Source organism: Branchiostoma lanceolatum, chromosome 15 (genome assembly GCF_035083965.1).
Source record: "Branchiostoma lanceolatum isolate klBraLanc5 chromosome 15, klBraLanc5.hap2, whole genome shotgun sequence".
Classification (NCBI taxonomy): Eukaryota; Metazoa; Chordata; class Leptocardii; order Amphioxiformes; family Branchiostomatidae; genus Branchiostoma; species Branchiostoma lanceolatum.
In genome coordinates this window covers 5334561-5346961 of record NC_089736.1, presented here as the reverse complement: position 1 = coordinate 5346961, position 12401 = coordinate 5334561, and the positions used below count along the sequence as shown (strand labels likewise).

At 42.5% G+C, this 12401-nt stretch overlaps 2 protein-coding genes across 2 annotated transcripts; both read left to right on the top strand.

The window, feature by feature from the left end:
• The first annotated feature begins 2727 nt into the window (after window positions 1–2727).
• On the top strand, window positions 2728–6822 carry LOC136420942 (uncharacterized). Its single transcript, XM_066408087.1, has 2 exons — window positions 2728–3428; window positions 5181–6822. The coding sequence occupies exons 1-2, from the start codon at window positions 2782–2784 to the stop codon at window positions 5458–5460; spliced, it is 927 nt and encodes a 308-aa protein (XP_066264184.1). The 5' UTR covers window positions 2728–2781; the 3' UTR covers window positions 5461–6822.
• Window positions 6823–8380: 1558 nt separating this feature from the next.
• LOC136421143 (QRFP-like peptide receptor) lies at window positions 8381–12274 on the top strand. Its single transcript, XM_066408293.1, has 2 exons — window positions 8381–8779; window positions 9499–12274. Exons 1-2 carry the CDS (start codon window positions 8405–8407, stop codon window positions 10345–10347), a joined length of 1224 nt encoding a protein of 407 aa, XP_066264390.1. The 5' UTR covers window positions 8381–8404; the 3' UTR covers window positions 10348–12274.
• Window positions 12275–12401: the final 127 nt, after the last annotated feature.

Here is a 12401-nt window from a genome sequence, read left to right as displayed (position 1 = left end):
GCTTTGTAAATCGACGACTGTGTCTGTTCTTACATACAGTGAGTCATTCTACTAAGATTACCTGCAGTTTACAACAAGAGTCTTAGGACCCAAAATCTCCATGAAACTTTTTCTTTTATTAAACCTGTTCCCCCCATTCTATATCGCTCAATGGTATGACCCCCGGCCACATGTTGGGGGCTCAGGTTCCACAGTGACCCACTTTCGCTACAACAGCTGTTAGTAGTGCTACAATGGCCAAAACTGCAAATATAGATTTCCCCATTACTAAGGCAAATTAAGTCCAATTTGCATAATTTGCACTTCATTGTATACAACCCTCTCTAAGCTACCTGCCAAGTAAATAACATGAAAATCTGTCGCTCCTTTCTTCAGTTATTCTCCTTTGAAAATATTTACAAACACGCCATTGCAGTTCCAGTGACACATACCAGGGGGCCCAAAATCGACCTTGACCTTTCTCCTCCCAGCACCTACCCACATACCAAATATCATTTCAATCCATCCACACGTTCTTCAGTTATACTGATTTTAAGCGTCCGGTGACACATACATACATACACGGTGACACAAACATACACACACGCGCACACGCACGCAAACACAATAACTTCGCATGATTTGCACTTCAGTGTGTACATCTCCGTCCAACCTACCTGCGTACCAAATAACATGAAAATCTGTTGTTCCTCTCTTCAGTTAAACCCCTTTAGAACATTTTTACAAATAGGCCATTGCAGTTCCAGGGACACAAACCAGGGGGCCCAAAATCGACCTTGACCATTCTCCTCCCAGCGCATACCCACATACCAAATATCATTACAATCCATCTACACGTTCTACAGTTATGCTGACTTTAAGCATCCGACGACACCCATGCAAACGATTTACCTCCTTACTTATGCAAATTCGGTCTAATTTGCATAGTTTGCACTTAAGTGTGTATAACTTGATCTAACCTACCTGTGTACCAAAGAACATGACGATCTGTCCATCCACTCTTCAGTTCTTCTACATTTAAGATTTTAACAAATACGCCATTGCAGTTCCAGTCACACATGCCAGGAAACCCAAAATCGACTTTGACCTTCCTCCACCTAACACCCACCCACATACCAAAAATCATTTCAATCCATGTATAGGTTCTACAGTTATGGTGACTTTAAGCGTCCGGTGACACATACATACACACAAACATCAAACGCAAGCAAAACAGTATCTCCATGAAAAAGCCTTTTTTTCATGGAGATAAAAAAGCCGCATGGAGGCGTCACAACGTGTACTTCAAGTTGGTCAGAGTTGTATCATACATTGTCGAAAGCAGTTTTGTGTATACTAAACGCTGCGATTCGTTCACAGTATGTCTTAGTCCTTATAACGATGCAACTAGCTTTTATCTAGATTTTATACAAAATCCCTCCATTTTGCAGTCCACAACTTGACTAATCCTAAACAACTTCACAAGCCTTTATGAAAGGTGCCAGCTGTGCTTAGACAGTATCCTAGCGCATTACGTTGTGACTAAAACAATAAATAGTGTATTGAGGGGGAGTTGTTAACCCTCTTGAGTCCATTATGAAGGCCAAAGCATGTAAATTTTATGGATGACATCGACGCGAGCATTGACTTTGACTGATTTCGTTTACACATGACAAGAAAATACCGAGGCTACCACAACATTGTCGTCACTTTGTGCACTTCTTGAATACAGGAATAACATACTTGCTGGCTGTGATACCATGTTGCGTCACTTTCATTCTCGTTACAACATTTTTGCTATCTGTTTTGAAAATTTGCAACCGAGGCCTCAGATTTAAAGTCTCTAGGAAATGTCATTCATAAAATGTTCTTGCTGTGGACTATTGACTATATTGTAGCACGTAAGCCCTGTGTTTCGTGGTGGTTGGCCTGTTTTGTATAGATATGTGCACATCCTGTTGCTGTAAGGCCTAAGAAAAAATGTTATGTTTCTGGTAACGCTACTGATTTTTTTAAGATTTCGGCCGAAGGGATCAAACAAATACTGGGATGCAGCAGGGGAACTCGTATTTCAACATCACATTGTAATCATACAGATACATATGGTACAAACACATTCAAGTATACGAATAAACTAAACAAAGAAGTACAATGTTTACCACACATTCTTATATCAACTGTTCAAAGCCTTAATCTGGTAACAGGAAATCTGCAAGAAAATATGGAAGACTTGTAGGATTCTATTTTGAATTTTCATCTCTCAGATGTCAGATCAATGATTTTATGTCCCATGCCAGCGGTCGACAAAAAAGCATGGGGTTGTCATGTTTTTGCAAGAGTCGGTCAGGTAACCGGAAACACAACATTTTTCCTAGGCCTAAGGCCTGACTGCTACGTGGCTTCGCGCCCAAAATCAATACTTTCCTCAGGCTGAGACAACACCTGCACAAACTGTCGTCTGCACAGATGTCAGTTAAAATCACGTGACCTGCAACAGCAGGATGTAGCCAACAGACTATCTGCTTTTCAGCACAAAAAATTGCGAAAAGTTAACATTTTGTAAAAAAGCACAACAAAAACACAAAATGAGAATATCTTTTAAAGAATTCAACAAAAGTGAACGCGTACATGTCTAGTTTTAAAAGCACAAAAAAGCATTTGGAAAGAAAATAATCAATATTTTGAATATCGATTTTTTGCTTTGAAGTGTCCGTGCCTCAAACCGTACAATAGAAAGCAAACGGCCCATTCGGAGAACACATTCAATTGTTCCTGTACGCGTGTGTCTGTCCGTGCCTTAAGATGGGTAAACTAGGCATCTTCGTTCTCATCCTAACCGGCATCTCCTTGCCTTTACAAATGGTGACGCTCGTGCTCCACACGGTAACGATGGCGGACTGTCTCAACAAGAATACGCCGCTTCCCGACGTGGTTTGTACCGACACCACCCTCATACCCGGTACGGTGGCCATCGAGGCCACGTATGGAGCGGCTACCCTGCTATTGTCTGTATCCTGGGTGGCAAATATCGTCCTCATTTGCGGGCTCCGTCGTCGCTACAGCAGTAAGAAAGTTTGGAAGCGCCTTTTCGTGTGGAAGTACGTTACAATGATGTTCTTTAGCGTGTTCTACCACTTTCTAGAGGGGCTATCCACGCAGGGTAACCCGTATACCGCGAGCTTTCTGGGCCTGACGAAAGTCACCTTGGCTTTTCTCATGTTGATCGAGAACGATCGGGAGTGCTTCGGGAAGCCGTGGCAAGCTCGGGTCGATCGGACAGTTTCGGGAACGTTCGGCATCGATAGTCTTCTCCACTTCGTCATGGCGGTGCCGTTTCTGAAGAGCGTAGTGAGTGGGGAGGTGGGCCTACAGGCAAGCGTCGTGGAGGGAACGCCCGGACTGTGGAACGCCTTTCTGCTACTCCTGACCATCAACAGTGTGGCTTTCAGGTAAAAATACCATTTTCCATGTCAGATTTAGGTTTCATATTGCATTACATCTATATGTCTGAACAAAAACTTGCGAACTATAGACTGAAATGTTTAAGACGTGTTCTGAATACCATGTACATGAGACAAGGGCAACACATCCTGGTTAACAGACTGCAAACGGATGTGTAAATAGGATTTTGTCTTGTTTTGTTTCCACATCATGTTGAAGTTTTGATTGACACGATTTTTGTAATGTGAGGTACCAATAAGTATTCCATTTTATTTCAGTTGACCCCCTACAGTTCTTTTCTTTATCGTCGCCAAGAAAGTTATGTTTTCAGTGTCGTTTGTGTGTGTGTGTGTGTGTTTGTGTTTGTTTGTGTGTGTGCGTGCATATGTGTGTGTGTGTGTGTGTGTGTGTGTGTGTGTTTGAGTTTGTTTGTGGACAGAATAACTCGAGAAGTAGTGAATAAATCCGTATGATATCTTCTCTGTAAGTAGGTGTAGGCTAAACGAGGGGCAACTTTGAATATTGGCATCCTAGCGGTTCTCTATATTACTACAGCACAACTTCCGTTTTTTACATCTAACATTCTGGACATGCTGTGATCATAATTTTTTTCGCGGTAGAGAGCTCCTGGACTCGTAAAGAAGTGGAAAAGGCTCCCCTATAGACTTTTTGGAACTGCAGGGACGATTTTGTAACCTTTGTAGTACGTCAGTCGTAAAAGTAAACATCTTCTGGCGAAGAGGGGTCGTCGATCTCTAATTTTTAACGTAGCCATGTTTTGAATAAGTCATTTACCTTTGAACAGTTGTTAAAGATTAAATTTATCCACACAAAACCTTTCAAGGGGTCGCGATCAACAACCAAGCGTAAAGTTGAGCCGCTGTTGCAGAACCAGTCGTGGTAAATACATATTGGAGCAGCAACTTGTATTTGTAGGTCAAAGACGCCACCTACCGAAAACTGTCGTAACTGTAAATGCGGTTGAAACAAGGTGCCAGAGACGAGTGTTTACCCAAGTAATTTCCTTGGTTTACTGGAACGTACAGAACTTGCCTAGCCTGGAATCCAGACCTATTATAGCTCCCGAGTCTCTCTCCGCAAATAGCTATTTGCGGAGAGAGACTCCGGAGCTATAATAGGTCTGGATTCCAGGTTAGAACTTGCCTTGTATGACCATTATACAGGATTGGGTCTACGATAGCCCCTTCATATGCACACACAGTCCATCCCAGAGAAACACATTCAAAGACTTATAAAAAATCTGACCAGAAATCGTTGGCAAGTTAGATGAATGGAAAACTTAATTTCGTAAGGTCATTTCACGGTGATATTTTGATGGCATTTTTAAAATCAGTTCTTTAGATTGTTGCGATTAACACATAGGAGCTTTGCATTTTGCATAAAGGTTTTAAGTTAAAAGTAAACAGAGAAGTCAATTACAGGTTATCTCAGAGGAGATCACGGATGTCCGTGTAGCCTAGTTAGTCTCTTTTTGACAACGTCCCAGGGGAGAGCCTGATAGTATAGTATATGTTCAGTTTAAAATGATTTAAGAAAAATGGTTCATATTTGTCCACATTCCGCACATGCGTCGTTAATTTTCTTTGTACAAGGAAGTAGGTTTCATGAACCTTTGCACGAATTTAAGGCCGTGTATTCGTATCTATCGGACAACCTACGGTCATATTTTGGTGCAAACAGCTGAAGTAGGATCTTGTCAGAATAATTTTGAAGGATCTTCGATTTCTTGTTTTTTCTAGGTTCGTGCTAGCTCGATTCTTCTTCCAGCGCTGTTGGATCGGGAACCGGTCGTTCAGTCTTCTCGGCGACTCCTGGGACCTGCACGACTACAACAGGAAGGTCTCCATCGATATGGCCAATGGAGACAACGAGTACCAACCCCTCTCCCGAATAGAAGTCGACGTGCCCGAAGAGCAGACGATCACTCCCGAAGAGCCGAAGACAGCCGAAGTGACAGCCGAGGACGGCGCGGTCCTCAGTAACCTCACTGACGAACCAGAGCAGGATAAAGAAATGTAGACATCCGTTTTTTTCTTCTTCTCAAAACCAGTAAGGAAAATGCTTATGACAGCAGTTGAAATAGGCAGAAGGAATGATAAAGATATTAGAAATATTGATACGTTAGACTAAGGAAACGGAAGATAAGTTTTAAATCTTTTAATCGTTACTAGCGGTAGCAAACTCGAATAAGCCGGTTCGCAGTTACGCATGCACGAGGTCAAAGGAGAAGACGCCCAAGGTCAAAGTTTAAAGTCTAGACCCATGTCCAGGCGTATTTTGCTTTTGTCTCAGGCCTTCAACTTTGACATATTACCCACAATGCATCATATTGCGTATACGCAGTTCAAACCGCTAACTGGTTTATTGAAGCTTCACTAATTTTCATGTTTGCTTTGCATAAAATGATTGTGTTTCTCATATTAATATTTCACATTCACACTTTGTTGGAGCTCGAAGGAAACACATGTACAAATCCAGATCGGTGACGTCATGATGACGTATCTGGTAAAAACGGAACTTCGAATCATAACTACCCACATTTGACCAATCACAGAGTAGATCTCATATTGTATACGTCTATGTTTTGACCTTGATTTCGTTTCTTTTGTTTTTATTCCCTGGATAATGTTTATAAAACATTTAGTTAGCAGTTTATGTTATCATTCAATTCCATACATTGTCCAGCCTTTTACCATAATCGGCTTTGAATCTTTGATATCGCTTTGGTATAACATTACAAAGGCTACAAACGCATGCATAGAGATTTGCTGCTATGAGATTTTAACCCTTCTTTTGAGTTGATGAACTGCTTTTTGACGACTCTTGTGAAAAATGAAATCATGTGTATTGCTAATTCATGCTAATTCAAGCTGACTATACGTATACGTACATGTAGTTGTTTACTACTAATGATTTGATACAAGCCATTTATTTCTGTGTGGCAGAAATCTAAACCAAAGTGACGCCAGCTTACGTGCGACTAGCTTTGTGAAACAAGTTATTTGTAAGAATTAATATTGTTAGGAAAATGTTACATTCGTTTTTTTTCTAGAGCTATCGTAAAGTGGAACTCGTTGTCACCAAAGTACTGTAGATTTAAACAACTCGTACAGTTAGGTGTGCAAAGGTTAGGTGTGGCAGGTTGTTCAGTGTAATATAACCAGCTTCCTACGCGCTGCGTGCCTGCAAAGCTGGTGTGTTACGCAGAAGGACTGCTATGCCGTGGGCATGGGTAACACTATCCTTGCTATTCTGACATAGTTAACTCATATCAAATTATTGAGAATGAAATAAGAAATCATACAAAAGTCACATATGTGCAGTTGGTAGTAATAATATTTGCGCTGCTATTAGTTTTCATTAAAATGAATTATGCTCTGATATCCGACCTTCCGTTTATTTAACTGTGTCATTTTTTCCTAATGGACTGCATGTCATGCATGACTCTATTAATGTCTCTTTAGGCCGAAGCAAGTAAATTTTATCGATGACATCTTCTGCAAACTCAATCTAATTCGTGAGCTCGGAAAACAAGACGGGCAAAGAAAAAGAAGATGGCTGAATATAAACGTTGAGACAACACTCAAGGCTACCTCAATAGTGTCACTTCTACAACTACACTCAAGGCTACCTCATTAGAGTCCCTTCTACAACTTAAGCACTCAAGACAACGACACTATAGTACTAGTGTCGCTTCTACAACTACACTCAAGACTACCACACGATATAGTTTCCCATTTTTGATATTTGCTTGTCATGTTGACCATCGCTGGAGAAGAACGAAATTGCTTTCTTTTTCTCTCCGAAATCAGGCGAAAATCAATGCTTGTGTGGATGTCAGGCACAAAATTGACTTGCTGTGGCCATGAGGAAAACACGACGACGAAGCACTTATCCAGGCTGATTGCCATCCATGTGTCGATAAGTAACCAAGGTATGTTGTTTTTGTAGACAAAGGTTAGCAGGCCTTTTTGAAAAGTAAGTTGTTAAATGCTACCGCGAAGGGTCACAATGTTTTGAAGCCTATGAAACAAGAGTTCGAAGATCTGATACCTCCACGAAATATTGACTATAGAGTTTTTCTTTCAAAAAGGCTATGTATCTACTATTGCAACAACTGGAGCAATTTTGAAATGGCTTTATTTTCATTTGAAGAATTAGGCCTTGACATTCACGACATCTTATTGAAGTAACAAAGGTCAAATGTACAAAGTGTCATTAATAATGGAGCGTTATATCAGCCATTCTATTATATTTCTATAAGTACTCTGTCATATAACTTGATTATTGCTGTAATATTTTGATGTATCGTTCGAATGGCGTAACAACCAAAAGTCAATTTACTCCATGATTCGTGACATCACAAGTGCATTAGGCCCTTTTGGCCAATTAGCAATTTTCATCATAATATTTGATCTGTACATTGATATGAATTAGTGTATTTACACAGGAGTCCACGCGAAATGAGCCATGTCAACAACGGAACTAAAACTCGTGTAGTGTACCGGAACTGAATATTAGAAAAACGTCTTTGAACGTAATATGGTGATTATTGTATTATTCGTATATTTCTATATAAAGGCGGTCGTCTGTGTTTTCATTTAGAGTAAGAGGCCAAGTCTGGGCGTTAGATTTCTGTATCTGTGTCTGTATCTGTATAGCCGGTATAACCGTTCTTAACACACCAGCTTCGCAGGCACGCAGCGCGGTAGAAGCTGATCATATAACATCGAACGACCTGTCACACCTGACGTTTGCACTTCTAGCTGCAGATTCTATGTTTTTATATGCCGTGAAAGAATTTGAACAACGGGAATACAAGAAAGACGCCACGGCTAACTGACTGAAAAACGTGTACAGAAAACTGTTTTGAAACTTTACCACCAAGGTTTATTTTTATAGTCCTTGCTACCACTGGACAGTACCTTGTCTATGTCGTAGTCGAGAATCCGTCTCTCAAAAAATGTTTGACTGTTTCGAGGTCAACGATACGACGACGTACTACAAGGAACTCGTGCCCAGAGAAGAGTGGCCACCGTCCTTCGTCGTCGAAACGCCGGTTCCTTGTAAACATTTCAACGCGCTGATCTCACCTACGGACCCGTACTATAGATATACGGTAGTAGTGTTGTATATGGTCATCCTTGTGACTTCTCTGATAGGAAACACCCTTGTTATCTACACCGTGGTGTTCGATAGGACCATGCGGACGGTGACGAACATGTTTCTGGTGTCCCTGTCTGTCAGTGACCTGCTCATCACGCTGCTCAGCATCCCCTATCACATCCTCTGGGCGCTCAATCGTTTTGAGTGGGAGTACGGTGACCTACTGTGCAAGGTAATGTTTGTTTGTTTGTTTGTTTGTTCCGCATTTTGCTACGGTCACATTCGCGCCGGTGCCCGTAGGGGGTGCAGCCCCGGCCGGGCCCCGAAGACACACATTTGTCCCGGTGGACTGCCGGGTACCGGAAGGGTACCTCTCGGTGTTCTCATAATTAACTCACGGCGTCTATTTGTTACCGGGTCCCGGGTTGATTTTAACTCCGAGTTGAAATAATCCCGGGGCCCGACCGGGACTTCAAATAGCCCGTTAGCCTTAGGGTGTCCCACGGAGCTACGCGTAGGGGTTATGCCCGAAAGTGCAAAACAACAGCCCGTAAAGTTCCCGGCGGTTTTTCAATTGTGATCGTAGCATAGCCGGTATTCATACATGATATAGCCTCTATGCGTAACACACCAGTTTTGTACAGTAGGTACAAGCTGCGTAAGTCCAGATTGTAAGGTTTGATCCACTCACGCTTGCATGGATCCCTTTTCGATAAGTGCTGTTGGCTCGTGTATATACACGTATGGTTTACTGGTAGTCTGAAATATCCACACTCCAAATGTCAAGCCAATCCATCGAGCGCTCTCTAGTTATCTTGCGGTCAAACATCACTCTCAAAAACAAACAGCAGCCATCATAATACCTCCATTTCACGGAGAAAATAACGTGATTCTGTACGTCCAGTTACCACAGTATTTCACGGAGAAAATCATGTGATTCTGTACTTGCAGTTACCACAGTACATCAAGGGTCTATCCGTGACTGCAAGCGTCCTGTCCCTGACGGCGATCTCGGTGGAGCGGTACCTGGCCATCCTCCACCCCCTAGCGGCGCAGCGGTACCTGTCCCGGGTTCGCCTGACCGTCGCCGTGACCCTGATCTGGGCCGTCGCCTCTCTGCTTTACATCCCCATGCTTCTATACCTCGGCGTCCGAACCACAGTCGAAGAACGCTCAGCTTCGAACCCAACCTGTACACACGAGTACTGTGACTATTTCAACTTAACGATAAAATTCAGTTTCCTAAGGTGCGAGGAAGAGTGGTCTTCTCTCGAAGCTGAGACAGCATACACTCTGTGTTTGTTTCTCATGTTATTTTGTTTACCTGTTGTTATTATGGGGCTGTTGTACGGTAGGGTGGCAGTGCACTTGTGGTTTTGGCAGCCGGCCGGTGACCATAGCAGCGTCCGCTTGCGTAACGTAAACACCAAGCGTGTCGTTCGCGTTCTGATCCTGTTTATCTTTGTTTTCGTGATCTGTTGGGCTCCGTACTTCATCAGCATGCTCTTACGTTTGGGGTATGCGCTTCAGGGGGAGGTCCAGGGGTACATTCTTCACGGGAGTTTTACCCTGATTGCCCACGCCAATTCTGCCGTTAATCCCTTTCTGTACGCGTTGATGAGTCAGCGGTTTCGGGAACGGCTGGCCTGTTGTCGTAAGGGTAGAGCAAACATTGCGAGCGGGTCGAAAGCGGCAAACGTCAAACCGTTAGAAACCGTGACGAAGAGAACAAGGGCGTCGACGTTTGGGGAGAGCCATCAGGTAGTCGCACCCCTTCACATTGAAATTCAGCTGAATTAAACATTGGACCCTTGCGAAGGCCTAGGAGGGAAACGAGTTGTGTTTCCGGTTCCCATACCTATCCTAGCAAAAACCTACCGACCCTAGCTGTCGTTTTGGTCGGCAAGGGACAGGAAATTTTCTAATTCTATCTGACATCAAAGTGATGAAATACAAACAGACTTCCTGTATTTCGCACTCTGTTAACAGACTTTGAATAGTTGATGTGATAATGTCTAGTGAACATTATATTTCTTTGTTCAGAAAAATATTATAGCAGTCTAACTCTTTGTCAATTCAATCGTGATGGTATTGTGGTTTTCAACTGAAAGTATCATTAGACACAATAAGTGAACGCAATTCAGTAATGTATACGTGCATGAATAGTTTCCTTTTAATCATGCGTAGCTATAGGTATAAATGATGCTGAGATCATCGTCCGACCTAAAGTTTCAAGCGGCCATGGAGCGGGCGCCTGCCCCCACAAAAAGAAATGTCCTGGGATGGGTTGGTGGCTGTGTCGCTTGGGCTCCATTGGCCAAAGGAGGACCTATACACTGTGCATTTGCTGAACATCTGCGGCGCTTATAAGCTTACATTTTTTCCTGGCCAATGACTGTGCGTTATAAATGCCACGCTGAATTGATTAGATTTGATTGGACATGTACTGTAAAATTTACATGGATTGCGCCTTTTGTGTGGTCCCAGGACCATGCCAGTGCTAGGTCTTAGTCGAAATATACGTTGTGTTGACAAGTGCGTAATGTAATTAAGACTTCAAGTAAAGAGAGTTTGCTTGTCATATTCGTGGTATTGGAAGCAAGTAGGAAAGTTGAATAAATGAAAATCTGTTACTGTTTAAACAATAACACATCCATTGTCTTAGCTATTCAAGCGGCAGTGCACTAGAGTTGTATTATCAAGTTGAACAACATTAACCTTCTCCCTGCTGCCTGACTCTGTAACCAATAGAGAATGGGGCGCCAAACGGCTACTTCAGTGTGGTACAGCTTAAACTTTATGTGTTGTTACCTCCTTTAAGTTTACGGAGGTATTGTTATCAGTTGGCGTATTTGTTTGTTAGTGTGTCCTGGTGTACGCCCGCTGGTGGATAGCCTGTCATGACGTAAGACGTCTACATCTACATTTACATTCTTTAACCCCCAAACAGCCCCTTCAGGGGCACAGTAGGGGGGGGGGGTTGAGGTCCCGGGCTAAGGCGGGCAGGCCTCCAGCCTGGCACGGAACGACTCAACGGTGGGAGCCATCGCAACCGTGCCAGGTAGGGTATTCCACTGGGGGATAGTACGGGGAAAGAAGGAGTGTTTGTATGCATCGGTTCTTGCGTGGGTGTTGTAAAACTTGAGGTCGTGGCTCCCCCGGGTGCGTAAAAGTAAAATGGCGTAGAATTTGATGTCTGGTTTGGCTCTGCTCCAATGTTGTATACAGGCAGGAAGTGAAGACTCGTGAGTAACCTACACATGTCAAGGCGTTAGTGATAACCATTTAGAGCTTGCTAATTTGTGTATTACTCTATCAAACTGTGTCATTTAAGAAACATTTTAACAATGTACGTTTGTTTTTTACAATTACTTGTCATGTTCTGGTACGTTTGGTATAGTGTAAGTGTTTTAAAGTAACGTTTTTCTCATCTTGTGAGATTGAAGTTAAGTATAGTATTAAAACTGGTTAGATCTAGAACGGCACTGTTTAGTATTTCTTTTCAGTTATCGAACACAACGTGTGCGCTATTTTGCTAAAATGCATGAAAGTAAGATATATTACGTTTAGTAAATTACTGATGTTTTTGGACACCGTCTGGTAGTGTATTGTGGACCATCGTTTATGACTGTTGACTCCATGTTTCAGCGTTTGTTCGAGACTTGGTACATGAGCCGTCGTGGACTGTTTGACAATGTTATAGAGCATTGTTGAAACGTTTTGCCGTCTATATCATCATTTGCGTACATGTATCTAAAATTGTAAGTCTATTAAGAATAAACGTGCGGTTTTGACTAACCAAAGACCATTGTCTGTTCTATGGAAACTGTAGAAATTACCTAGAACTAGAATCG